Below are 27,118 nucleotides of genomic sequence, written 5' to 3'. Positions count from 1 at the left end.
ATCTCATGAATGACAGTTGTATCCCCTTTAGTGTCAATTATATGGTGGCTTTCAGAGCTTACTTTTTAAACAACTTCCTTCAAATAATATGATAAAATCACTGTGAAGAATATCTAATCTCGAAAAACTCGTAATATTCGAACATGCAAAAAGTGAACACAAAATTGTCACAAATATAATAGTGTCCACCAGTACAGGCAATATATACAAGAGCACGATGCCTTAAGACTTCTCACTTGAATTGGCCTATTCCAGTCAGCAACACTAGTGATCTTGATTTACAGCTATTTATGGCACAAGTAATTCAATATTGGGCTATGATCGAACTGACTTGAACAAGAATCACTCAAAAGTGGGGAGCGAGCTCGACTCAACATAAGCGAGACGTTGAAAAGCTACACATCCATATCATCTTCCAATAAAATCTCATATATATCAGTCCTCAAATTGAGTTCCTTGTCCCGCATGACTTCCTGGAGATCGGAGAGTTCTTTAACGGTCAGTATGGAATCGAGTTTGAGGAATCCATCGAGCCATAACTTTTTAGACCTGGAAAGATAAAAACAAAGAAAGAAAGATAGGTTGGAACGTCAGTGTCATATAAAAATTAGAATGGAGAGAATATGACGAAAATAAACAATATGTTTCACGCTTTCTGTCAAGCCCTATTGTTCATTTCTATTTTTCATTCACTTCTTATTTTTTATAAACGATATGAAAACATTATTTGTTTATTCCGGTAAAGCAAGCACCATTAGCACTAGAATAGGCTTTCTCGTTACCATGTAAAAGAAAATCAGAAGTATTTTTTTTTATATAGGAAACGATGTAATATTAAATAATTAAAAGCTAATAGTCACAAAAAAAACCCCACTAAATCAGAGATTGAGAAATTCTTCCAACCAGACGTTCGAGTTTTAATCTTGTTCCAACACTTTTCAACTACTTTTCTAGATTGTCAAAAATTCTTCTATTTTGCTCCAGTCAAATTGACCATCAAATTCAATGAATTATCACTGTCCAAAAATTCCTACCCCTCCTACCAAGATCACGCCCAAGATCTGCAGCAGAAAGTTTGTGCAAAGACCTTGGAACTACCCAAACCAAACTCGTTTCCTCCAAAGCTTTGAACCAAAGACAATTCGTGAAAGGATAATGAAAAAGTAGGGGATAAAAAGATTTGCTTGAATTTGAGGATGGATTCAGTTCATTATTGCATGCAACATCCAGATTACATTGAACTGGAAGAAGCACATGCAAAAAATTATGTATTTTTCGAAGTATAAGGATGATAACTTTAACGCACAGAAATTTTATGTCCAACAGTGTATATGTACATGCACCGAGTAATGTCAAAGAAATGATACCAGGGACAAGCATGTATGGCACGAAAGAAAACTCTTTTAGCTGCAGCAAAGTTGCATGCTATGTTCATCTCATATTCCAGATAACAACGCCAGAGAATCACCAAATTCTGCAATTTGCCATCCTCAAGCGCCCTTTCAAAAAGTCCACGTATTCTGTGTTTGGAGCCCCCTGCACTCATCTCAAATGACAATGCATAGAGCCATGTGATCACAGATGGTTTTCTGTGACGACAAGCAAAAGTGCAAGCAAATTTAAGAAGTTGTGCATCTTGTGTTATTAATATCACAAAAAATCCAAATAAGAAAGAGGATAAAAGATTTTACTTGTGAAAGTAATCATCCAAAGTCCATCGCAATTTATTGGGTGAAATATAAAGATTGCTGATTTCAACCAAAGCATAGTGTAGAGTTGGATTAAAGGGATAAATCTGTAACCCTTTCACGATGACTTCCCATACTTTTGAAATCTTAAGTTCCATATGATTCCTACAAAGCATCCTCACATAGTAGTTCATCAAAAATTCAGGTTGCCGACTTTGCCGTCTTCTCTCTGCATTATAAATTTATAGTACATGGTCATTCTGTTGAGGAAACGATCAATAATTGCTATGATACACACAGACAAAATGAAAACAGCAGACTGAACAGTGAAACCAATAGCAAGGTATGATACTACGTTTCTACTTGGTGAAATAAGAAAAATAAAAAAATTATCACCTTCTACAAAAGTAAGAACCGTAGATACAGTATACACAGATGGATAATAAATAATCTATAATCTAAGATAAATCACCCATTCATGGACATGACTAAAATACAATAACTAGTGCAAGAAGATGCTTAAATAGACTCAATTTTGGTGGATGAAGTATATTGGTTATGATCACTGCCCTAAATCATTGTTTAGGGTTGGATATTATTAGTTCCGCGACCACATTGTCTTCTGGGACACATAATTTTTTTCAAGGGGAAAAAAACCTCATGAAGTATGCGTAATGGATTTGGTTTTTAATATATTTTCACTTGTGTGAACCAGCCAAAAAATTAGGTCAGTCATTTAAACGGATTTGGTTTTTAATATCTTTTCACTTGTGTGAACCAGCCAAAAAATTAGGTCAGTCATTTTAAACTATCTGCCAAACGAAACTTGTGCATATCTTTTATTTGCTCTTATTGACTATTGCCTCGTTTAAAAAATTTGTTGATCCACACCAGATTGCAATGACTTAAACTTGACATGATTGAAAGATGAACTGTTTGTTTATGAAAGAGTTCGAGATAGATCTAATCTCATCAAGGGATAACATCTATTTCTCAAAATAACAAATCTCCAAAAATTGAACGAGGAAGACTGAGCAGTTCGCAGCCATTCAATGAACCAGTCTTCTATTTCTCTTCAGACAACTGAAACTTGTTAGTTGGGACATTTGGAAAACTTCCCAATTCGTTAGTTCGGAGAAAAGAGCTCAAAAATTCGAGGATAAAAAAAATCACAGAAAAAGCTTATTCACCTGGAAGCACCATTGCAAAGGAATTTTCCAAAATTTCCAGAGCAGAAGTCCATCCAGAAGTCAGTTCTTCAAATAAAGCTGCTGAGCAAATGACAGCAGCAGAAGGATCATCTATGATACCACGTGCCCACACTGAACCTAGCATTTTTATTTGATCTTTAAACCCCTGGCGGGCTCTAAGCTTTTGCAAAGCTGATGGTTGACCATTAAATGGACCATATCTTGCTCCACTGCCTAAGCAAGACAAGATATGTGTCGCACGCGATGTTGACTCAGTATTATCATTTGATAGCTCCATTTCAGCATACCAGAAATATAAAAGAGGAGCCTTCGAACGAGCATCCTGCTTTGCAAATTATTAACATACAAATGTGTCATCATCGTTGGACTTTTTTCAAGGACAGAGGACTGTATGAGGAGAGCACAGTTATGATGTAGGGAGGGATTTTACAATGCAAGAATATAATCTCAGTATCACCAGATGCAGTGCACTAGATTTAGTAGGATATAAGGCTATTAATCGGAATAACAAATACATTCCTTTCATAATCTAAATTCACCAAGTTGACTAACAGAAGGAAGGGACAAAAAAGAAAGGAAAAAAACTTCAACCAAAACAAAGAAATAAAATGACTCAAACAAATATTAGTATACTCTCTCTCCTGTCCAAAACTTTTCCCAGTGATATGCGCACTGAGGTTAGGGAAAACACCAGCAGAAAATACTAATTTGGCAGATAATCATCAAACTAAAAAAAATTACAATTTGCTAAAAATCCTTTATTCACTTCTAGTAGGGAAAAAGCTACTCAGTAAATTGACTGCAGTCTTTCAACTGAACTAGTGTTAGCAAGTGACATCAAGAGCAATAAAAAGTAAATATATACTCATGCCTGTGGAAGCCCCTCGACAGATGTTAATGCCATGTCAAAAACCTTCCTGGAATGATCAATGTTGCCGAAAAGTGCTTCTCTTTGTGCATAAACACCGCAGAGCAATACATCCTATAACGATGAAGCACAAATAGACTGTCAAAGCAGCAATGTAAAAGCATTCATTAAAAAAAATGAATAAGTATCAGCCAAACCGTCAACTGATCTTGACAATCCTCAGTTGGATTTCAAGAAATGATAAGAACAAGGTAGTTATCAATTGAGGATTACTTATACTTGAACATCTTTCTGTTTGATACTAAAAAACGCCTAGAAAATAGCACACATACATGTTGACACAAGTGGGTCACCTAGACCTCGTGCATTTATGCAAGGATACAAACAAATCCTCGACGACACACTCAACAACTCTCAGATGCCATTCTAACACTTCCAAGACAAATATGCCAACATGTTTAACAATGTTAACACATCAATCATTCAATTGGTGATTGCTTAGCAGAAATATAGTTCATTAAGACTGAAAATAAGAGACAAAATTAGGGTTGATTGATGGTTATCATGCACAACAAAGTAATATGACCAATAAGAAATTTACCAGTAAAAAACAATCTAGCTTAATATGTTTAAGATTCTATTGACATTTTTAAGGCTGGTTAAACTAATTAAAAGATAATCTCATGTGACTTATGTATGAATCGATACTCCATTTTATAAGCTTTACAGAGCTATCATCTTGATGCTGGAAGCCTTTCATAGGCTGCTATCTAGGCGGTGCTAAAAAACCTTTATATATAACAAAACAAAGTTGCACTTACATTTGTTGTAAATACTCAGCAGAAAACATCAAATCACAATTTCTTCCATAATAAATGTCCCTAGAATATAATAATGCATATACACAAGCATCTAAAAGAAAGTAAGAAACGCAATACGTAATTAGTTTCTCAGATTTGGTTACAGGATAGTACACAGTGGTAAATATATAATTGGCATGTTTCAAATATTAAAGTCAACGGGGAGAGAAAGGACAAACCTGCCGATTATTTTTCAATAAATTTTTTGCCAGAGCTCGACACGGGGTTACAGAACTGCCGGTTGAATTAGTACTTGTGTTTGATAGCTCTTCAGCTACGAGAGCAGCTTCTTGCAACATGTAATTCTGAGGAAAAGCTTTTAAACAAAGCAATGTGGCATTGCGAAGGAATTTCATGGTGTCACTCCTCACATTTTTGTCATTGGAGCTGTGCATAAGAAACTCCAAACTGATACTCCTCGAGTTGGTTCTTGTTTCTGTTAGAAGATCATGCAGTCTTTTCAAGTTCTCTAAAACAGAATACGGAAGAGTCTCCAAACTGAGGGTTTTTTCAACCCAACTTGGACTGTTTGTACAAGTCCTGTAAACATGAGACAGCATCAGAACAGCAATAGCAAAATCCCTCTGTTGCCAAGTAAGAGATGAAAGTCGAGAAATTATTAGTAATGGTATGAACCACGTCATAGCCAATTGTTCTATGTTATCATTATATATACATGTGTGTGTGTGTTTTGAATGTGGAATTGCTATATTTTATGGTACAAACAATAGAGGTATATTATATGCAGGTTTTAGTGCACAAGAAACAAATAGGGTTGTCAATCTATATTTGGGAAACACTGATCGGAATAATGCTTTATCCTTCAATTGCACATTTTATATTTATTAATATTAATAGTCATTGTGTTTCTTATCTAAAAAAGTGCTCAAGCAGCATCAACAGGATCTAGATAAAGCCAACTGTCAACGAACAGTTAAAAACCAAATGTCTACATCCTACTGGAAATTCCATATAAAATCAGTTTTTTTCCTCAATAATAACAGCAATTAAGCACATCAACAGTTATTTAAACAAACAGAAGTCGCGGAATTCCACAACGAATTGATGGTAGAAAATTTTATAAAAGGAACATATCTTTGAAAATGCCACAACACTCACCACCATTGAGCTATTCTCCCTTCATAGAAATCTATAAACTGGGCAACGAGAGATAACCGGGCTTCCTCGGATTTTAGCGAGAACAGGTAATCACACACATCTTCATATAATATTGTCCTGAATAGTTGCTCATTGTCTTCATCATCAGTTGTATCATCATTACATGAATTCGGATCTGTTTCGTCAATTGTTTGAAATTATTATGCCGACAAAATAATGCATAAACAATAACATTTACCACAAAAACCAATATAGCATGTCCCCATACAACGAAGCATGAATTGCTGACAGGTGTTGATATTATCATTTTAACCGGTTAGAGTCAGTTCTCAGGCTTAACATCAGACATAGTGAGCATGCAATGAAATTTCCAAAAATGTCCATCAATATGCCAATAAGTTCCATTTTACATGAAAGAACAAGAAAAATAGGAGGTCCATTGAAAATTATTGGTTACTTGATCAAAGTTGTTTTTTCATTTCTAGAGCATTAGAATTGAACAAATCTTTACCCAATCATTTTGGTAATGATCAAGCTATAGAATGGCAATACAAGAAAACCTACTAAAACTTAAAAAATTTAAAATTCTAAGTTTCTTGAGCAATACAAGTTAAGACCAAAACTGAAACATTTCCCAATGTTTTTGAAACTCTTTCCATTTTTTCTAATAAGTAACTGAAACACCTTAATTTTAAGCTATCATGCACCTGGAGATGGTACCGTGCCAGAATGCATAAAATATAAACCATCTTATTTGGTTCAGCTATAGTTATTATTATTTAATAACAAAAAATTTGAGTCCATGTTTCAATCTTTTTATTACACCCTGATAGAAATATAAGTGGAAAAGGTTAAGGTTCTCTCCTACGTATGGGAAACACATTCACCATTACATTCCATTCCAGATTAAAAAAAATGTAATTTCAGCAACATTTCATTTCAAATTTCAAATCATCGTTTTGCAACACAATCAATCACCTAATCAGAGTAAATACGAGTGAAGGCAAACCAGATTTTGAATGAAGAGGCATCCACTGATCAAAATCTCTGGCCAACTCTGCCTTTGACCAATTAGTCCATGTTCTCGTATCTTTGACCTTGATATCAGCTTCAGAAGCTGCATCAATCCCAAGTTCTTTAAGCAGAAACTCGATATCATCCTTCTGCTCAACATCTCTAGCATCAGATTCATCATCCAACTCCCCAACAATGACATCATTCTCAGCATTACTCAGTGGAAATTCATCAATTTCCTTATTCTGTGATATCGGATCAAACCAACCTGTCCAGCCACCCTCTTCAGCTGTTGTTGAGGTCTCTTCACTAATAAGTCTCTGCCTCTGTTCTTCCTTCTTTCTCTAGCCATGTTGACCATCCAAATGCACCATCTTCCCCTATTCTGGCACCATTACTACTCCAAAAGTGTTCAAACAGTCTTTGTTTACTTTGTTCAGAAATAACTAAAGAGGGAGAAAACAAAGTATATTCAATCTCTGCCTGAAATAAAGCAGTAGCCAACTCCTGATAACCTGCTTGCCACTCTAGGCGGCAAAGACTAAGAAATATATCAACTAAACCAAGTTCCAATTGCACAATTGACGGATCAACATGAGTTTCATTGCCAGATGGAAATGCCTGCATTCAGAACTAACTGTGAGGATTTAGGATCAACATCTTGGAAGTTTGTCATGAATGACATGTATGATTCTAAAATAGAGAGCCTTGTAGCTAAATACAACAAACACAACCATTTTGCGAGAAATTATGTGACCATTCAGGTTTAAGGGAGGAACAAAACAGAAAATGACAAATCATGGTAAGAAGCAAAGAGCATTAAAGCCCACAAGGCTTTCTACAAGAGTTTAGTAAGATGATGCTGATTGCCACATCTCAGTAACATGCGTTTAACCAGTACTTTGGCAACTGCAAACTTGCCCTACCCAGTGCCATACATAAAATGCAAGTGTACTACTGAAAATAACAGTATATAGAAGCAAGTCAATTTCTCCTCACAGAGCATCTGCTAAATAAGTGGAGACAGCAAACCAAGTTACTTATAATCACTCCTGTTGTCTGCAGATAGGTTTTTTATTTAAATAAGCCTTATGAGGTATCACCCAATGGTCTTTCTTTTTCTAGCGAAGCAATTTCATCAGAACAACGCAAAGCTCATTTTCAAAAAACACGGCGACAGTCGTGGACATCTATAAATTTCAATCGATGTCAAAACAGTTCTAAAACTTAATTAATGTGAAAAATACACGATGCAGCCAAGATAAAAGTTTTGTTGAAGTTCTAGCAGAGGGAAGAAAATATAAACCATCAAAGCGAGAACCTGCCTATGCTGCTTGATACAAGCACCACCTAAGGCTTGGATTGCGCTTGTGTAAAACTTCCTCATCTCAGAAACCTTAAATCTGGAGAATTCACCCTGAACAACCCTCAAAAATTCTCTCCACAGCTTGTAACTCCCTGAATTGGATGCTAGTATCTTTTCCCATCTCCTAATTAAGACATCAGAGCTATCTCTAGTTTGATAAGCATTCAAAAGTGCAAGTAACAAATCTTCACTATCAGGGTTAAACTCAGTCGCCTTCTCCAAAATGCTGATTTTCTTCTCTAGAGTCTGTAAACGAGCACCTTTATGAGGCTGCATTCTAGAAACCTTATCTTGAAATTCCGCAAATGCTAACCAAACACTCTCATCCTGCGGGTGTTCCCTTGTCATAGTATTGAACTCCTTTGTTTTTCGCAGCACCTCATCTTCCCAAGACTCTTCAATGACTGTTACATTTAAAATCGGTGCACTACCTGAATCTCCATCTGATGATAAGGGAATAAAATCAGTAACCATATTCCCTATAGGCTTGGTAGGAACAAGAATTCTCACTCGTTTCAGGTTCTTATGACGTTCGACAGCAGCATATTTCGCAGACCAATACCGACCCCCAGATTTAAGCTTTGTATCTAACCAATCAATGTCCTCATCCCCATCAATACCTCCAACTCTAGCATATTGTCGAAAATTGCTGTTCCCAGAAACTTCCTTAGAGTTATAAAGTTTGTAACGAGCAACATCCATTCTGCATTTTATCAAATACATGTACTTTCAAAATCAGCACACAATAATATATTGCTGTCAAACAATTTTTTTTCCTCCTTTCACACAAGAATATCCATTTGGTGCTGGTAAAAAAGATGATGCAGCAGTAAATAATTTAAGTAACTAACACCAACGAAAACAAAAAAGCGGCGCACTAACAGACTTAAGATATTCCCACGTGACCAGAAAAAAACAGAAGCCTGAGCTAAGTGGCATTACCGTAAGGGACGGATTACTTGTTTGCAATAAAGGATACGACATTTTTCAAATCAATGCAAATTAACACAGAATACATACAATTCGAGAGCTTTGCATAAATAACTAATCATATATGAGACTGACATCGTAGCTTTGAAATTAAAAGATCCTTTTCGTAGACAATGAAATAAAGCGGAAAGGAACAAACGGAAAACGAAGAGTCAAGTGAAAACTCCTCTCCTCAAATGCATGAAACACTAGAAAAGCAGAAAAAATGATGAATTTTACCTGTAAACTGAACCAAAAGCCAAATTATCGCGATCCCCACGAGAATCAAAGAAATACTCTTTCTCGCCAGACATAGTAGTAGAAGAAGCCCATTTTTGAACACCCGGTTTTCTCGAAGAAGAGAGAGCAGCTGGATAATCATATGAAGATGGACGAGCCTCACTCCTCCTTCTCTGCTTTCTCCTTTTCTTCCGACCTTCACCTTCGGACGCATCTTCATCAGAAGCCGAGGAAGCCACCATCTCGTACTGATCCCGCCGTTTATTGGCGTCAATTTCTTCAGGTACTTGTTCTTCATCGTCGAGTGCATCGTACGGAAGCTCATATTTTGAAACGGCAGTCGTTTATGACGGAGAGGTCGGTAGTGAAGCTGGAGTTTTGCAACCAATTAACGGCGGCGGCGGCAGATGTAGTGTCGGCGTCGGCTACCGCTGCAGAGGGAATTTGGGGCGGTTTAGAGGGGAGAAAAGCGGGGAAGAGCGACGTCGCGTTGGAGGAGGGTTCCTCTCCTTCCTCCATGCTAAGTGATTGAATGGCGCAGAAGTAACGGAGCTCACCATTTTTTACTGTTTTGTTTATATCTATATTTATACATTTGGATTGGATTAGATTTTTGGACAATTATTGAAAAACAAATTTTTTATATTTTAATAATTAATAACTTAAATAAGATATTTTTTGTAATTTTTTAAATTTTAGGGTGATCAACAATATATTTTTTTAGAGATAATTGCATCTATCCCGAGGCTTTTTTATCATTATAAAAAATTTAGTTATAATCAAATTTTATATTTATCTTTGTAAAGTTTGTGAAAAGTAATGAATAAATCTAATAACTTTTAAAATTACAAATATTTTATCTTATATTTTATACACTTAAATTTTTAATAATTTTTTATTTTAGGGGTTGAATATAAGAAAATACAAACATGAGGTTATGTATATAATAATAAAAATTATCATATTTATTTGTTACTTTTTACAAACTTTAAATGAGATATATGAAATATTTAATACAGTTAAGATTTATTATTATTATTATTATTATTATGTCAAATCTCCAGAGAAATAACTCTATTTTTTATATCTCACTATCTTACAATTTAATTAAAGTTATAGCCTTTTATTAACTAATTTTTAATTGACTTAGTTGAAGTTTAATTATATTCACATTTTTAAAAAAAAATTAAATTCAATCATATATTTATTTATATTTTAAAATAATTTATCACTTTATATTTTTAAATTCAATAATATCTTTATTTATATTTTTAACTTTTTAGATATTTTATCAGTGTCAATAAAAAATATGTAAAACTAATTAATTTAAAAATTACAAAATTATCACATTTAAATACATATGCAAAAAGTCACTAGTTTGGTTTAAGGATGATACGAACATTTCCAGATCGGTCCACTACATCCAAATGATTACTAAATCTAGTATCATAAATAATATGTATGAAGTTGCAAAATAGCATCCTCAATTTTTGTCAATAATTTCACACTCGGAATCATATCAAATGAGATTCGAGAGACGGACTGACCAGAACCCGGCTGCAAGGTTCAGATTGTCGGGATGACCATTGTTCAGGTCGCACATCTGCTAGGATAAAATTAATATGAATAGACATATATTCGACCACAAACCGTTCCTTCCTCGCCACTCATCGTGCTGCGATGCGCGCGAGCAAAGCTAGAACGCTGGTTCTACTTGTGCATCACGTAGCGAATAAACAAACGCATACACATACCATCTACTTCGTGTAATAGTTTAATAAAACTTGAAACACAAAACAATGTAAGATCATGTGAATGCAGTTTAAAGTTACCTAAACTAAAAAAATGAAGGTTAGCATCCACTGGGCAAAAACTCGGCCACTCCGGCTCGGCCCCTATCCTTCCCACCAAGCGGAAGGCATAAAAGACAGAATGCCTCACAGCACAATTTCAAAGATCACTTGTACAACAAACAAAGGACTCAAAATAACACCAGACACTAATTTTTTGAGCAATCTCTTGAAAATACAACAGATTTTTCTCTGAGATTTGCAATGCTAATGCAGTTGCTAGATCACACATCATGTACAACAAAAGTGTAAGATTTTTCTTTCCACCAAACAAGATGGAAAGATTAATCCTAGGCATCAATACCGTTGGCGGGTTACATTTCAGTCATGATGAAGGAGAATGCAAGATGACCGTGGATAAAGGAAGATCAACCACCTGTTAATACCAATTACACTTACCGATTGAGAAGGCACTTGAAATTTACAATCCGGTCAATCCAATGAGCAAGCCGGGATGGAGGTATATTTTCTCCAATCCTGTGAGTGGACGCACACTAAAAGGCGGCCTTCATAGGTAATAATGCATCCAAGAGTTTCATATTTTTAAGAAGATATTGGTTCATATGGATATTGTAACCATGGATGTTTTAATGCTTCCATTGCAGAAGGCCGCTTCTTTGGGTTTGTTTCGAGCAGACGAGCAACAAAGTCGATGAAGCCTTGATCTCCCATTGGCAACCTATGTCTCAAGGATGACTTTTTGGGTATCAAATACTCCAGTTTGTTAGTGTCCTGAAATGATCGAACCGATTACATGGTGAAAAGGAGAACAACAGCAATACAAATCATCATGCATTCAATCAATACATACTTTGGGAACCTTAAAATAGGCATCCTTTCCAATTCTGGTTGTCAAGTTATTAGCATATGATAAGTTGGTAACAAGTTTGCGTGTGAGTGGAATATAGTAGCCAAGACATGGCATAAAATAAGTTTACCTGGTTTCTTTCATAAAGCATGTGATTTTTGGTGAAATATTTGAATGCATCTCGTCCCTTTGCAAGCAACTCTTGGTCGATAGGGCCTATGATTCCAATTACTCGAGCAAGTAGAGTGCCAGCAGAATCATTTTGAAAAAGCACCTACACGAACAAAAAATTAAACTCCATTTTAGAGTTCCAAAGAAGCAACGTCAAGATCATAATAATACAAACAATAACAGTGTTAGGAACACAATCTAGTATATTTGCATTTTAACAGATCAAATGAACTATATATATTAAAATATCTTTCCCAGAGAAGAAATCTCTGTACAAGGGATAATTCTCCCTTCACCCTAGCAATGCTATTAACAAATCTAAAAAATTAACTGAATGCATATCCCTTCCCTCTCCTCTCATTTTATTCTTCTCATTTCCTCTCCTTCCACGTACCTATGGCCTTCCTGAATTGGGCCTTAATCTTGTTAAATATCTAGGTAACAATACCACCCTCCTTAAGATTAGCCTCGTCCTCAAGCTAAGAGTTGGTAGTTGGGTTTTAAATTTCCTTTTCTGCTTGGCTCCAGAATTCAAATTTGATAACATGTTTCAAATTGAATTTTCACTTTTATGTGTGATTTTTCAAACACATTACTGGCTGGGAAACGGTAAGCAATCTGTGGATGGAGTGATGTAAAAGCCTTAAAAAAGATGTGGGGAGAAACTCTTCTAGGTCCTCGTCGAAGGCCTTGGCCATGTCATCAATAAATTCATATGTCACTCTGCCTTGTGATTCATCACTAACTAAAGGCTGGAAATTCTCGTTGTCGCCACAGACATGCTCCTTGATTTCAAGTATAGTGTCCATTAACAGAGAAAGTGCTTTCTCAAAAAGTGGTCTCAGTTTCCCTTTGTCTAAAATGGAGCCGTTGGTTACACCTAATGCCAAGTTGGAAAAGTGGCCTTGGAATTTGATTTCTCTCAACTCAACACGCCTAGTCAATAACAACAATGTTGAAGCAATGGTCGTAACCTTGATTAGGTAAGGAAGTTTTGACGAATTGAGAGCAGCAAATCAATAAATTGATCGCGGCATGAGGAGCAGTTTTGCTAAGCTCAAGAAGACCTCCTTTGGGTGGAAAGCAACCAATGTTGTTGCAGTCCACCCATTCCTTTTACAAGAACCTTTACTCCACAACTTTCATGTAATTGACTTCAGAATAAAAGGATTAACTTCTCCAAGTTCTTTCTAGATCCCCTGGAAAAAACCGTCAACCTTCTTCACCTCTTTTATTCTTGTAATCCACTTATTCTCAGCATGGTTAGTAAGAAAAAATAGTTTTGATCCTCAAGGATAAACCCAACATCAACAACATATTTATATCCTTGACAGTGTAACCGATAATTTTTGTTACTTTATATGTCGCACCAGCCACTGAATCCAATCCAATTATTTTCCACATCACATCATGTGCAATGAACGAGTAATCGAACCCCTCTCCAGCTATCACAACCCACAAAAGAGGATACACCATAACATAAGCTTACATGTGCCCAGCATAAAACCAACATCTTTATTGCCTATTATTCCAGCAGCAAAATGATCAACCACCCCAATCCTTTTACAAGAACCTTTACTCCACAACTTTCATGTAATTGACTTCAGAATAAAAGGATTAACTTCTCCAAGTTCTTTCTAGATCCCCTGGAAAAAACCGTCAACCTTCTTCACCTCTTTTATTCTTGTAATCCACTTATTCTCAGCATGGTTAGTAAGAAAAAATAGTTTTGATCCTCAAGGATAAACCCAACATCAACAACATATTTATATCCTTGACAGTGTAACCGATAATTTTCATTACTTTATATGTCGCACCAGCCACTGAATCCAATCCAATTATTTTCCACATCACATCATGTGCAATGAACGAGTAATCGAACCCCTCTCCAGCTATCACAACCCACAAAAGAGGATACACCATAACATAAGCTTACATGTGCCCAGCATAAAACCAACATCTTTATTGCCTATTATTCCAGCAGCAAAATGATCAACCACCCCAGCAGCACCTATATTGTATTCTTCCACCAAATTCAACCATAGCTTTAGGGATTTGGAGGTGCAATCTGCTTTTCTTTCAACCTTTTTTCCGGCCACCCCTCTTCGACATATCCCATCCCCCCGGCTTCCAGCAAGTTCTTCTTCCTCTGCCCGACTTGTGGATTGTGGCACATATGCATTGATTTGGCTGGCCTATAACACCTATTTGGGCCTCATGGATGATAAGGCCCAAATATTCTTCTACAAAACCCTAGCCCACTCCCGACCATCCCAAACTTTCATATTAATGGCCTGAAATAATACAATTACTTGGGGAGGAGGGTCATTGCTCTGTGTGTTTTGCATCTGCTCCAACCAAACCCCTATCCCCTGAGTGCTTACGTCTTCTTTCCTCCCAAAAGTCCAATTCATCTGCTCCTACAAAAACCAGAACCACATGTTGCACACACCAACTTTCGGCCCAAATTCTTCTTCCTGCACGGCCCACTGGGTTAGCCACATCCCACTCACTCCATCATGATGCTTGGCATCCATGCAGCAAGACCACGTTGCCTTATCTGGAAGTTTCTTCTTAAACCATCGGAACCAAGGGTGTGCAGGATCATTCATACAACTGAACATGATTTCTGAGTGATTGATTGGGGAACCCATGGTTATTTCGTTTGGTTCAGCCTCAAATGCCCCTCCAACTATGTCTATTCCAGCAATCTCAGGTAGAACTCCTTGTTTGAGAACCTCCTTTATTTCTCTGTCCTCAGATTTTTCTTCAATATTTTGCTTCCCTTCAATGATATGCAATTCCTATGGTGAGAACTCCCCCCGTGGCCTTAACTCCCCCAAAATCCGGCCGTTCAACATCTTTCATGATTTGTCCCGCGTTCACACTTCCTTGATCATTCTCTTCACCGGTCGAGACTTTATCCTTAACAGCTTGCTTGATGGGTTCCTCTTCCTCTTTGTTGAGCAACTGGTTATCAATCTTGTCTCCCAATTCGGCCCTTTCTTCTCCTCTAATTAGCTGCTCCAACCACCTTTTTAAGTCTACCAACTCTTCACTGTTGTGCCTATTGAATTCACATTCTCCTGTAAATCCAGCACCATCGAGTTCATATCCTCTGCTAATTTCAGCACCTTTCCCTCCAATCCGCTAACCCTCGTCAAAATCTGTGGTCGCCATCTTCTTCCCCACTAAGAAATCCGGTAGGTCGAACCAATTTGTTAGGAACACAATCTAGTATTTGCACTTTGACATACCAAATGAACTGATATATATTGAAATATCTTTCCCATAGAAGAAATCTCAGTACAAGAGATAATTCTCCCTTCACCCTAGCAAAGCTGGTGACAAAACTCTCAAACTATGTAGCACGGACACTCCTAATTTTTTTTTGAAGTATCGGACACCAATAAGATACGGATACTACAAGCGGATATGCGTGTCGGATACGGCAAAATCGGTGTTGTTGACTTTTTGCATGTTTGACGAGTCGGACATGCCATAGACACGGCTAAAATATGCCATGGACACTGCGAGGACAAGTTTTTTGATACGTTTAAAAAAAAGCGATTTTTTTTATCTTTTCTTTTTAAATCAATGCTCTGAAATTGTACATTGTATATATTTACATAAATATGTATATATATTTCTACAATATATTTATATAAATATGTATATCTCTACAATTTTTAGATACTAAATTTATATACATATATATAAATAATATTTATATATTTTTTAATAATTGTCGTCCCCCAGCCGTATCGTGTCTTATATTTTCAAATTTTCCTGTATCGCCGTATCCGTATCTTATTCGATACGATACCCGTACCCGTATCCATGCAACATACCTCTCAAAGAATAACTAAATGCATATCCTCTTCCCTGGCCTCTCCTTTTATTCTTATCATTTCCTCTCCTTCCACATGAACTGAAAAAAACCTATGGGCCTTCCGGAATTGGGCCTTAATCTTGTCAAATATCTAGGCCCAATAATAATTTGGCCCGTAACAAACAGCAACATTATGGAAGTGTTCTAATAGCGAGATACTTGAAGAAGAACACAAAATGAAGCACATTGCGCAAATCGAAGAATTTATACACATGTAGCAATTTACAGCCTATTGGGTTTCCTAACTTTCAGCCTAAGACATGCCCTGCCCTGAACTCAGATTCTGAATAGAACAACTAAACATCAGGTATGAAACATCAACTGCAAGAAAGTACTAGACTACACTTTTGCACAATACTCGAAGGAAATCAGAAACTAGTTAAAGCAACAAGAATTTTCCTAGTACAAGAGTATAAATGCAAGGAATACAAGGAGAGGTAATCACTCATCTACAATACAGTTAAGATTTTGAAATGTATTCCAAGTACAAATGGAGTGTCAAAATCAAGAAAAGCCAAACAAGCATGAACCTAGATCTAAAAAAAGAAATAAGAAGATTCATAATTTCTACATTAGTATGGGAAAAGAAAGCTGGAAATTATCAAGTTGATCACAGATGAAAAATGAACTAAGAATCGAAAAGCTTACATTTCCTGTGCAAAGTTCAGCCAAGATACAGCCGAGGGACCAAATATCAATCTTTTTATCATATGGAAGCCCCAAAATGACCTCCGGAGCACGGTAGGACCTAGATTGAACGTATGAGCAAAGGTGATCTGTCTCAAAACAACTACTTCCAAGATCAATAACCTTCACCTCACATCTACTGTAACTTTTAACCAATATATTCTCAGGCTTCAGGTCACAATGTATGAGGCCAAGACCGTGCAAGAACTGAAGTGCTTCCAAGCATTGAATAGTAATTGACTGCATAAATCCAGGATGTAAAAGTTAGAGAGGAATACATAAAAAAAGATACAAGCACACAAGTGCAGACAAACCTGAAGTCTTGGCATTGTAAAGTAGACTTCTCCTCCAGATTCTCTGTTGAATTTGTGAAACTCATACAGGTTTGCTTTAAGCAGTTCACATACAATCAACAAATGTTCCTGCATAAAGAACAAAGATCAATAAAAGCAAGATGAGCATACAAAACATAAATTGCATTTACCATCAGCAGGGACATGTACCAGGAGTATACACAGTCAAGAAGATAGGCTTTTATGTGTTGTAACCAAATATACTAACCTACCGCGTAAAATTGTTTAGAAATAATAAGCTATACATTAAACTGTTTCTGAAATTTTGATTCTCATCTACGTTTTAAGCTGGTGAAGACAGCCCTGTCGGCCCCTAATTCAAAATCATTTCTCTATTGTTAATGGCATTTTTAAAACAATGAAGCAAACACTTTACAATTTGCAGTGGCTTCATTCATCAATACAGTTAGGGATGTAATCGAGTCGAGTCGAGCCGAGACAAACTCTTCAATGTTTGAGCTTGACTCGTTCATAATCGAGCCGAGCTCGAGCTTGATTTAACGAATATATTCATGGCTCGCGAAATTATTCAAGTTTTTATCGAGCCTAAACGAGCATAATAAATACGAATTATAAATTTATATTTCCATCAAATTCATTACAAAGTTTTATATATTTAAAGAAAACTCTAAATTCATGTTAAAATATGTAAATTTATTATAATAAATAAATTTAATAGATTTTTCTATATATTTCTTAAGTAACGTGCGAAATCAATAAATCAAATATCAAAACTATTCATTTTTCATCTAAGAGTTGACTCGTGAACTTTCTAACGGACATGTTCACGAGCTAACAAACCGAATATTGTAAAGCTTCAGCTTTGTTTGTTTATCTTAACGAACCTCATTAAACGAGCTCAAACAAACTTTTATCAAAGCAAGCTTCGAATAGCTTACAAATGTTTTGGTTCATTTACATCCCTAAATACAGTCGCATGTCTTGTTTCAGCTAATCCTATCTTAGGCCCGATTTCAAAAAGCTGAAACTAGAGTGGTTCTGATAGCTCCTCAGAATATATAGAAAATATCAAAGTGCTATTATATCTTACAATAGGAAACAAGAAACAGTATTCATCAATAATTACAAGGAATATACTAACAATAAGGAGATCATCAGATATTCAGATTGCAAACCCTCTCCTTGCCCATATCTTAAGAGATAACTCAAACTAACAAATATTTTCCCCTAACTTCCTTGACGTTCTCCCCACTCTATGCAGTAACTTAACTTCCTGTTTATTCTTTTTGCATTCTTGTGTACACTTTGTAGATTGGTGTTCTTTCTCGGGCCACAACTTCAACTGGCTTCTCAACCTCTTGGTTTATAAATTCATTTGAGTCTTCTACCCTTTCTCTAACAAGTTGATACCAGATATGACATTGCAAGTTATTTGAAATAAATCTGGTTTTTATGGTTTCATAGTTTCTAGTACCATAAGGCACACTAAAGCTCATAAGTATGTATCCTTGAGCGTAGACGCAAGACACAAGTTAAGGCAAGTCATTGAAGTGAAGCACCCTGAATAACGACATGCTAGAATCTAAACATGTATTTTACAAATTATTAAAGAACAACAAAACAAAATACGTTGGTATATAAGTTCATTATATTCCATTCATCGTGAATTTTCTATCTCCATACTGGAGGTGTGCTTATAAATGGTCTCGAGCATTTAAATCACGCACCAACATCAGGGCTTTATGGTCAAGGAGCCCGCTTCGTTAAAGGACTGTACATTACCTTGTGTTGAGGTGCAACCTCCAAAGGCAGAGCCTTGCAACGAGTCTTAAGTCTAGATGCATGCCTTGTGGGCTTTTAATAGATATGTTATGCTGATCTGAGGTTATTCGGCAATCAAATGGGATTTTGGTTGAGTGGATCAGCTGTAAGGACGGTAAAGTGACATGTGCTTGTTGCGCTAGTCACCACAAGTCAGTTCTATCAAGTTCATGTTCACACTAGGTGAGTGTGCTCGAGATGAGAAAAATTTGATTGCATGTACTATTATTTCCCTCATTTTAATGCCAACCAAGGGCTAATTTGGACGATTCAGCAAGATTGTATCAATGACACAAAATACGTATTTTGCCAAGCACCGCGTAACCTTTCTGCATAATTCTTTTGGACATTTACATCTTGCACTGCCTTTTCCCATGGAAAGCAAACTCAAGAAAATAATTACTTTGAAATGAAGAAGGTTAGACAAAAGAAGGAAATCTAGCCCACCATGGAGTAACCGACACAGAGAAAGAATGTTCAAATTTCAAACCTTAGATCCAAGCTCTAAAAATAAACGATGTGTACCTAGTAAACTATTAAAGAATAAAATATTGAAAATTCAAGACTCAATAAGCATTGTGTTCGCCAAAGGGATGAAGGAAGAGCTAACTTACTCGATAATAGAAATAGTCATACAATCGAAGAAGATGATACTTGTCAGCAGGATCATGTTTGTTCACATACTTGAGAAGCTTGATTTCATCAAGGCTCTGATCGAAAAAATCCTTGTTGTTCTTTATGATCTTCACACAAACATCAATGCCTGTGTGAAGGTCATGTGCCTGAATGGCTTTGCTGAATGCAGCTGATCCAAGATATTCGGTAACATGATAGCGCCCGGCAATGACCGAATTTAAAACAACATTAAAGTTTTTGTCCTCCTCAAAGCCAGTTCTGAACAAAAAGCAGAGCAAATAAGGAAACACTTCCCAAAATTAGACATGTAAAAATGAGAAACTTGAATAAGTGGAATTCCAACATTTAGGCAGTGTGAAGAGATGAAAACAATCATAGTTGAAACTAAATTTCATAAAAGGTTAAAAAGCGAAGTGCAAAGATGCCACTTAACAGAAGAAAGCTACTTAAATTGAATTTTAACAAACTACAATTTGCAGCATGAGCAATTAGGCGAATTAGGACATAGAAAAGTATGTGGTTCCTGGTGATAAACATGAACTGTACTCAATCTTGTGGAAAAATTTCAGAGTTATTAACTTTGCAGACAGTACATTTCCACAATACTTCAGTCAAACCCAGTGCTTCATATCTTCCCATCCGCAAATCATAAAGGCTAAAGTTATGTTGCATAGAAACTAGAAACATGATTAAATACAGCCAACAGTGTGCTGCACTCTCAACTCATGATAGATTGCCACCAATACCAGAGATTGAAACCAATTTCCCAGGCTTTTTATGAAATTGCTAAATTAAAACAAGAGACGTGTCAAAGTTTGCTGTAACCTGTTATCTAATCATATCAGAATTCAGAAAACTAAAAAATTATATAGAAATTGAACTGCTATTTTTAGTTTAAGACAATCTATGGGGTGTGAAGACTAGCAAAACGAACCGCGGTAAGAGTTCGTTCACAAACCTTAATTATAAATAAAAAGACTATTCATCATGTTATATGATCAGCAGTAAAAAAGTTTGCATGCCTGTTTTTTCTGTGAACAATCTTCAAATCGAAGGTTTCAAACTCCTCCTCTTGCGCTTTAATCTGCTTCACTTGCTCTTGCACAGCAGCAGCTTCCTCATCCTCCAACAATGCCGAAGGATCTTCTCCTCTTCCATCTTCTATGCAAGCATCCATTTCTTTCTTTGCAAGTTCATTTTCAATATAACCATACTTTGAAAGAGAAGAAGGACTAGAATTTGCTGATTCCTCAGCATAAGCATTAGTTCCTTCCCTTGAACTCTTATACGGAGAAGAGTCGCTGCTTTTACGTCTTCTTGATAAAAATATGTCACCATTAGCCACTACAGACTCTCCACCCACACCATTGACTGCAGTGTCCTTGTTTGACAACAAAGATTTACCAGAACTTGCTTGCACCAACTTCCCATCTCTAGGAGGAGGAAAAGAAAAGCCCCCATCCATGTGGCTTTTTGCCTGTATATATGCATTCCTGTCATTACACTTTACATAATTGTCGGAACTATCTTTCATTGCTCTGTGCATCTGTTTCTTGGATCTTTCACCAGTGTTCTTATCTGATTCATGCAGTGAGTGTCTAGATCCATTGAAACCACCACTGTGATAGTGAAAGTGCTCTATGTCCCCTTCACTACTACCTCCAACCAAACTGTCCCGCACTTCACTGCCTATGTCTGCAGCATCACTGCAGACTCCAACACCGATAGACCTAACTGAACCATGTTGATCATCATCCAAGCAGATATCATCCAGATTTGGCTTTCCACAATCATCCATGACCTTTCCATCTCTTAGCATTCTTAGTTCATTAGTCTGAGCGACAAAGCCCTGCCAGACAGGCTCTGAGCGCGTTAAACTTAGCTCCACCTCATTCATCAACTGTCCATCATATTGACCAATCAACCCATTCTCATTATTTTTCTGGTACATCTCCTTCTTCGTCAAACCAAGAGGATCATCTGAAGATACAGCTGGATCAACATTTTTTGATAGGGAATACTGCTCTCCAGAGAAGTAAGAATCCTCATCAGCAAATGACTGATCATCTTCATCATCCTTCGCCTGCTCCCTTTCTTGAAGGTCCAGAACACTTCCATGACCTGTAACCTTTTCATTGTCGCTCGGGTAATCGATTTCATGAGCCAGAAACCACGCCTCATCTTCAATAGGTTGCCTCATATATCCGTCGTCGTCGTCGTCTTCATACTCATCAGAGTCCCAGTACTCATTAGGATAGTCGATGCATTCACTCAAACCATCACCAATAGTTGCAAAACCAGAGACAAGGTCAGAAGCATCCTCGGTAATGCCTTGACTCACCGAGAGCCAACTCCCTCCTGTCCTTTTCCCTATAAAGCAATACAAGACAACTTCATATCAAGGTCTCTTGGTTTCATGGAAGATGCAGAAAGAAATGTTTTATTAATGATAATAAGATGGGATTGTGGGAATGAAAAGAGTGTAGAATAGTTCCAAGTATAAATCGATTTGGGGAATAAAAATTGAAAAGGAAAGGGAGAGAATAGACAACAACCAGTGACGGAGCCAGAAATATGGCTCTGCCCGGGCTTTTAAACTCTAGAATCTTTTAATATTTTAAATTGATCTACCCGGACTAATATCATATTATTCCAAAATTATACAAAATTTACATATACATTTTAAAAAAACAACTGGACCACCCGGGCTTAAACAAGCACATGCCTCCACCCCTGACAACAGCGCACTCACGAGGAAATTACCTAACTTAGTTTACCCAAAATCTACTTCTATAAGTTCTCCCTCTCCAGATACCGTAGAGAGCTCGTTCCTAACCATAAAAATAGTGAATCTCATAACAAGTAGCATCAAGATTGTGATCAAGTAACTTTTGGTCCACATTGTTCAAAACAGGTAATATCTTACACAATTTGACATATTGAAAGTTTTTGGACTGATTTATTGGGGTGCATCTACAAGTACACATCACACATTCAGCACATTCAAAAAATTTGTTCTTCAATCCAATAATAAGTTCATACATGGTTAAGCCACGCTTCTGATACAGGAGTAAATTACACGACAATACTTTTCATTTGTTCGCATTTGAGTTAATGAGGCAAACGACGGGCGGGGTAGAAAAACTCATAGCCTGTGTTATCAGTAACAGCACAAAGAGAAAATAATCAACTAAATATTGAAGATTTCGGCGTATACCTGAAGGATTGACATCTTGGCCTATAGGCACATCGAGAAATGATCCTATGAGATAAGCGTTGTCAGCATTTAAAATCTTTGCGTCACTATCATCACGCTCATATTTCTCCTCCCAATGAATATTGAAAGACTTGTCTTCTGAGTTAAGCCTTACTGGTGCTAGCCTTGGCAACTCTTCCTTTCGGTTCTCGGATGCAAGATGAAATCCTAATTCATCAAAACCTTTTGGCAAACCCTGAGTCTTCCCAAAGTACAGAGCTCTTCCCACCTCATCCACTTGCTCCTTTATAGCTGTCCTGGAGTCGTTCCGTTCTACTATTCTTTTCTCCTCCTTTTTATCAACAATGGAGACAGGACAATCATAACTGGTTGAAGCACCTTCCCTGGAGAAGGGAAAAACAGTTTTGATGGGAAAAGGCAGATGGGCAGATACATCACTTTTGGACCAGGAATTACCCACAATGTCATTTTTAGAGCTTGTAATGCTAGGCTCTCGTGGTTGATCGACTTCCTTGAGCTCACTTTTCTCACTCTTGTGCCTCATTTCTACAATGGAGTCACTAACACTACCAGGCCAAGATAATCCCTTCTCACTAGCAAAGCAATCTTCCCCAGATTCGGAATTAACATTACAAATCTCAAGAGCCTCAGCTGAATTCAGTGACGCCTTCCCAGTAACCCTGAGTCCCAATAAATCATTTTTATTGGCACTGTCACCATCATTTCGATATGAAGGAACTGGACTATTGTTTGTGCTATAACTCCATGAATACAAATCAAGCACAGCATCATCAGCAGTTTTGGAGAAGGAAAAATTTTTATCACCAATTCCAACAAACTCACTGAGCTTACTCCGTTCGCCAACACTACCACAACTTTTCCACTTGCCCTCAGACGCATTTTTCCATGTTCCACATTCCACCTCTTTCACAATTATCTCCTCAGAAGCCTCAGCACTACTCAAAATCTTTGAATCATCCAAACCTTCTCCACCATGTCGACAACTTAACGCGTTCCGATCCTCTTCAACCTCTTTTCCTGCATTCGCTTCTTCTCCTGACCTACCAGCTGGCTCATTATCATTAAGAGTAAGCTTTTGAAGAATCCCGTTCAAATCGGGTCTATTACACAATTCACTGCGTAAAGCAGCCTCAGCCTTCCCAAATTTGTTCCTTCGCAGAAATTCTAGTATCCCATCAACGGGATTAGAATCAGCCATTTATACAGATACAATTAGCTCAATCCAACCACCAATTACTAGAGATACCACCACTCAGTTAACCCTGGAAATTAAAAACAAAAAGAGAGGATATCCAATATGTTAAACCAGATTCACTACTTTTCAAATCCATAATCAGAGATTACTCCCACAAATGAGAAATTCAATCGAGTAAACTTTCTTTAACATCCACACATTGAATAAAAGAAACACGCATTACCCACTATAACAAAGACCACAATAAAGGAAGAAGAAATCAATCTACAAGTACCATAATACTGAAACAAGAGCTAAGGAAAAAAGTAGAAGCGGCACTTCATGGATCCCAACATGGAGAAGTAGATTTACAGTCACAACACTTGGGAAAAAAAAAACCCTTTTATCGGGATTCAACATTAAAAAACCAACGGAGATTGCATGAAGATCTGCTCTTTAACGAACCCTAATAAGCACCAATAGCTCTTCATAATATACAAATATAAACCAAAAATGCTAAACGATAGCCACAACAAATCAAACGGGTAAGAAAACATGAAACATGAAATAATATAATAGAGTAAACCTGGAGTAAAAACGAAGCTCGCGGATCGAAGAATATTCCTCCTGAGAAACCAAACACGGTGCTATTGAATACATTGCCCCAAACTGAAGAATTGGTTCAACAAAACATGGAAGCAAAGAGTAGTATGATAAAGTTGCTAAAAAAATTTAAAAATAAAAGGAATTTGTCCACTTTTCTTATCAAATCTTAGGCATTTAATTTGAATCTTTGATGGGGTTCATTATTATTATTGTTTTTTTTGTGAAGTTATGCTTTTTCCGAATTGGGTTTGGAGTTGAGTGGGAACCCTTGTTTGGTCTGAATTTAATTGTTAAAAATTTTGTCAGAGATTGAATAAAATCAAACTTGATATTTTACGGTTTGATAATTTATATTATCGAATTTCAATTTTAGTTATATATTTTTATATCTATTGTTTTCAAATTTTTATTTTTAATATTCATTTTAATCGTTTTTTTTGTTAACTCTGATGTAAAACTCAACACATCTCATAGAAAAATTCTTGAAAGAAACTGAAATTATAATTTTTCCATTATGTAAACATAAATTAATGATTGATTCATCTTTACTCCTATATATGTTACTGATCTAAGGAAGATCTAGCCTAGGCCAAGAATAAATGAATTATATGAATAAGAATCTATGGTACAACTTAGGCCACTAGTTGTACCAAACATATTCCATGCTCTAGCTTGACTCTTTTATACTTTATGATATAATTTAAATTTAATATCCTAAAATTTTGGTATTATTTTTTTTTTTTTCTTGCATGCCAAACTACGAACAAGAACCCTTTGTTTTTGTTTTACTTATTTTTAGATCACACAAAATATTCTTAGTTTCTAATCTCGATCGTTAATTTTTTTTTTCTGCTTGTAAACAACCTCGAGTCGTTTTATCCGACTTTTTTTTTGGAAATGCTTCTAATGTTTAACCATAAGAAAGTATATATTATTTCTTTTTTTTTTTTTGAAAGTATAGATTCTATACGTATTAAAGGAGGATAAATTTGTTGTTGTAAAGTAAGTTTATGTACCTCTAAAAATATTGAGCAGAATTAATGAAAATAGATAACGAGACATTACATATTTTTATCCATACAATTTGATAATGACAAAAAATTGTGTGAGACGGTCTCATGGGTCGTATTTGTGAGATGGATCTTTTCTTTGGGTTATCCATGAAAAAGTATTAATTTTTATGCTAAAAGTATTACTTTTTATTTTGAATATTAAAATGATTGACCCGTCTCACAGATTAAAATCTGTGAGACGGTCTCACATGAGACTCACTCTTTGATAATTATTATTTGTGATATAATTCTGATATCTGTTATCGATATCTTTATATGAGTAAAAACTTGTGTGAGACGGTCTCACGGGTCGTATTTTGTGAAACGGATCTCTTATTTGAGTCATCCATGAAAAATTATTACTTTTTATGCTAAGAATATTACTTTTTATTGTGAATATCGGTAGGGTTGACTCGTCTCACATATAAATATACGTGAGACCGTCTCACAAAAGACTTATTCCTTTATATAAATAGCAGTCCTAACTCAAAAAAATTGTACAGGCAAATTAAATTTTGGCATTCCACAATTTTAAACTCGTCATTTTATTAACCGCGGTTCGTTGGTAATATACTATCAGGGAGCCCATCATTTTTATATCAGTTTTTACGTTAAAAATTTTGATAAAATTCTAATTTTAAATAATACATTACATCATTTTCTAACGATAAATTCTTATCATTTTTCATCTTGTTATGAGTTATATTTATAAGAGAAAATCTTTTTTAGTCTATTAACGTATTAATTTTTGGGTTTAACTGGTTTACTAACTTTCGAAAATTTGGTTTTCAGATATAGTAACTTTTAATATTCAAATATTTTGGTCTAATTTATTATGTGCCACTGATAAATACTGACGTTCGAAAATTGATAAATTTTTATATGTCACGTCAACAATTGAACAAAAATAGTCGAAAATTAAAAGTTAGATAGTGTACCACAATTAAACTTTGAAAATTTAATGAACACAACCTTAAATCGAACAATTTAGTATACCAAAAAAATTATTTTCCCTTTTAAAAAAAATAAAGTTTAAATTGAACTACATTATAAATGTTCTTTTTTAGCCGAGAGGGGTTCTAACAAATGAATCTCAAACTCGATATTTCGTCTCAAAACTGAGACTTTGGTACCTGACGAGCTATAAGTCTGCTTCTCAATCCAAACTTTTATATGTATAGCTGTAATAAAATTTCGATTCACCCGATGGATACGCTTGTTTTCTTCTCCATGATCCCTTTAATTCCCATGGTATGTTGTCTTGAACAAGCTCCTTTCGAAGCTTTATTTGCGCAACCTTTTACTTAGGATTAAACTAGCTAGCAATCTGCTCCTTATGCATCCAGTCCTGTAAATTTATCGTACGACTTCTCCTTGGTTAAGTGTTCGGGCTCGGCTTCTAATGTGGACATGAGAGCCTCAAAATCTGACACTTCTCAGTTTAGCCATGGCTTCTCATGCCAAGCCGGCAGTCGTCGTTAGTTCCATACTTATAGGAATGCCTAGTATCAATATTAGATGATTAAAAAACTTG

At 36.1% G+C, this 27,118-nt stretch overlaps 2 protein-coding genes and 1 long non-coding RNA gene across 4 annotated transcripts; all 3 read right to left on the bottom strand.

Moving 5' to 3' along the window:
• Positions 1-101: 101 nt before the first annotated feature.
• Positions 102-9,901, bottom strand: LOC140837057 (uncharacterized). Its single transcript, XM_073203047.1, is given in 12 exon segments — positions 102-549; positions 1,368-1,589; positions 1,692-1,917; positions 2,879-3,221; positions 3,771-3,881; positions 4,807-5,167; positions 5,747-5,921; positions 6,756-7,095; positions 7,097-7,381; positions 8,082-8,829; positions 9,336-9,673; positions 9,675-9,901. Coding segments are annotated over 12 exon segments (3,483 nt in total). The 5' UTR covers positions 9,855-9,901; the 3' UTR covers positions 102-395.
• Positions 9,902-11,296: 1,395 nt separating this feature from the next.
• LOC140837055 (uncharacterized) lies at positions 11,297-24,762 on the bottom strand. Of its 2 annotated transcripts, none has more exons than XM_073203045.1 (8): positions 24,513-24,762; positions 22,732-24,014; positions 20,537-21,884; positions 19,493-19,772; positions 17,058-17,165; positions 16,705-16,983; positions 12,124-12,267; positions 11,297-11,917 (listed from the first exon to the last, which is right to left on the bottom strand). In XM_073203045.1, exons 2-8 carry the CDS (start codon positions 23,948-23,950, stop codon positions 11,729-11,731), a joined length of 3,567 nt encoding a protein of 1,188 aa, XP_073059146.1. In that variant the 5' UTR covers positions 23,951-24,014; positions 24,513-24,762; the 3' UTR covers positions 11,297-11,728. The 2 variants fall into 2 exon arrangements, with proteins under 2 accessions (XP_073059146.1, XP_073059147.1); XM_073203046.1 differs by lacking the exon at positions 24,513-24,762 and adding an exon at positions 24,222-24,458.
• LOC140837056 (uncharacterized) lies at positions 14,480-16,697 on the bottom strand. The gene is made up of 2 exons (XR_012119204.1): positions 16,016-16,697; positions 14,480-15,517 (listed from the first exon to the last, which is right to left on the bottom strand). It is a non-coding gene; the product is annotated as an uncharacterized lncRNA (long non-coding RNA).
• Positions 24,763-27,118: the final 2,356 nt, after the last annotated feature.

The sequence above is a fragment of the Primulina eburnea genome, chromosome 7, assembly GCF_022965805.1.
Source record: "Primulina eburnea isolate SZY01 chromosome 7, ASM2296580v1, whole genome shotgun sequence".
NCBI classification, from domain to species: domain Eukaryota; kingdom Viridiplantae; phylum Streptophyta; class Magnoliopsida; order Lamiales; family Gesneriaceae; genus Primulina; species Primulina eburnea.
This window is presented reverse-complemented; position numbering and strand designations above follow the sequence as displayed.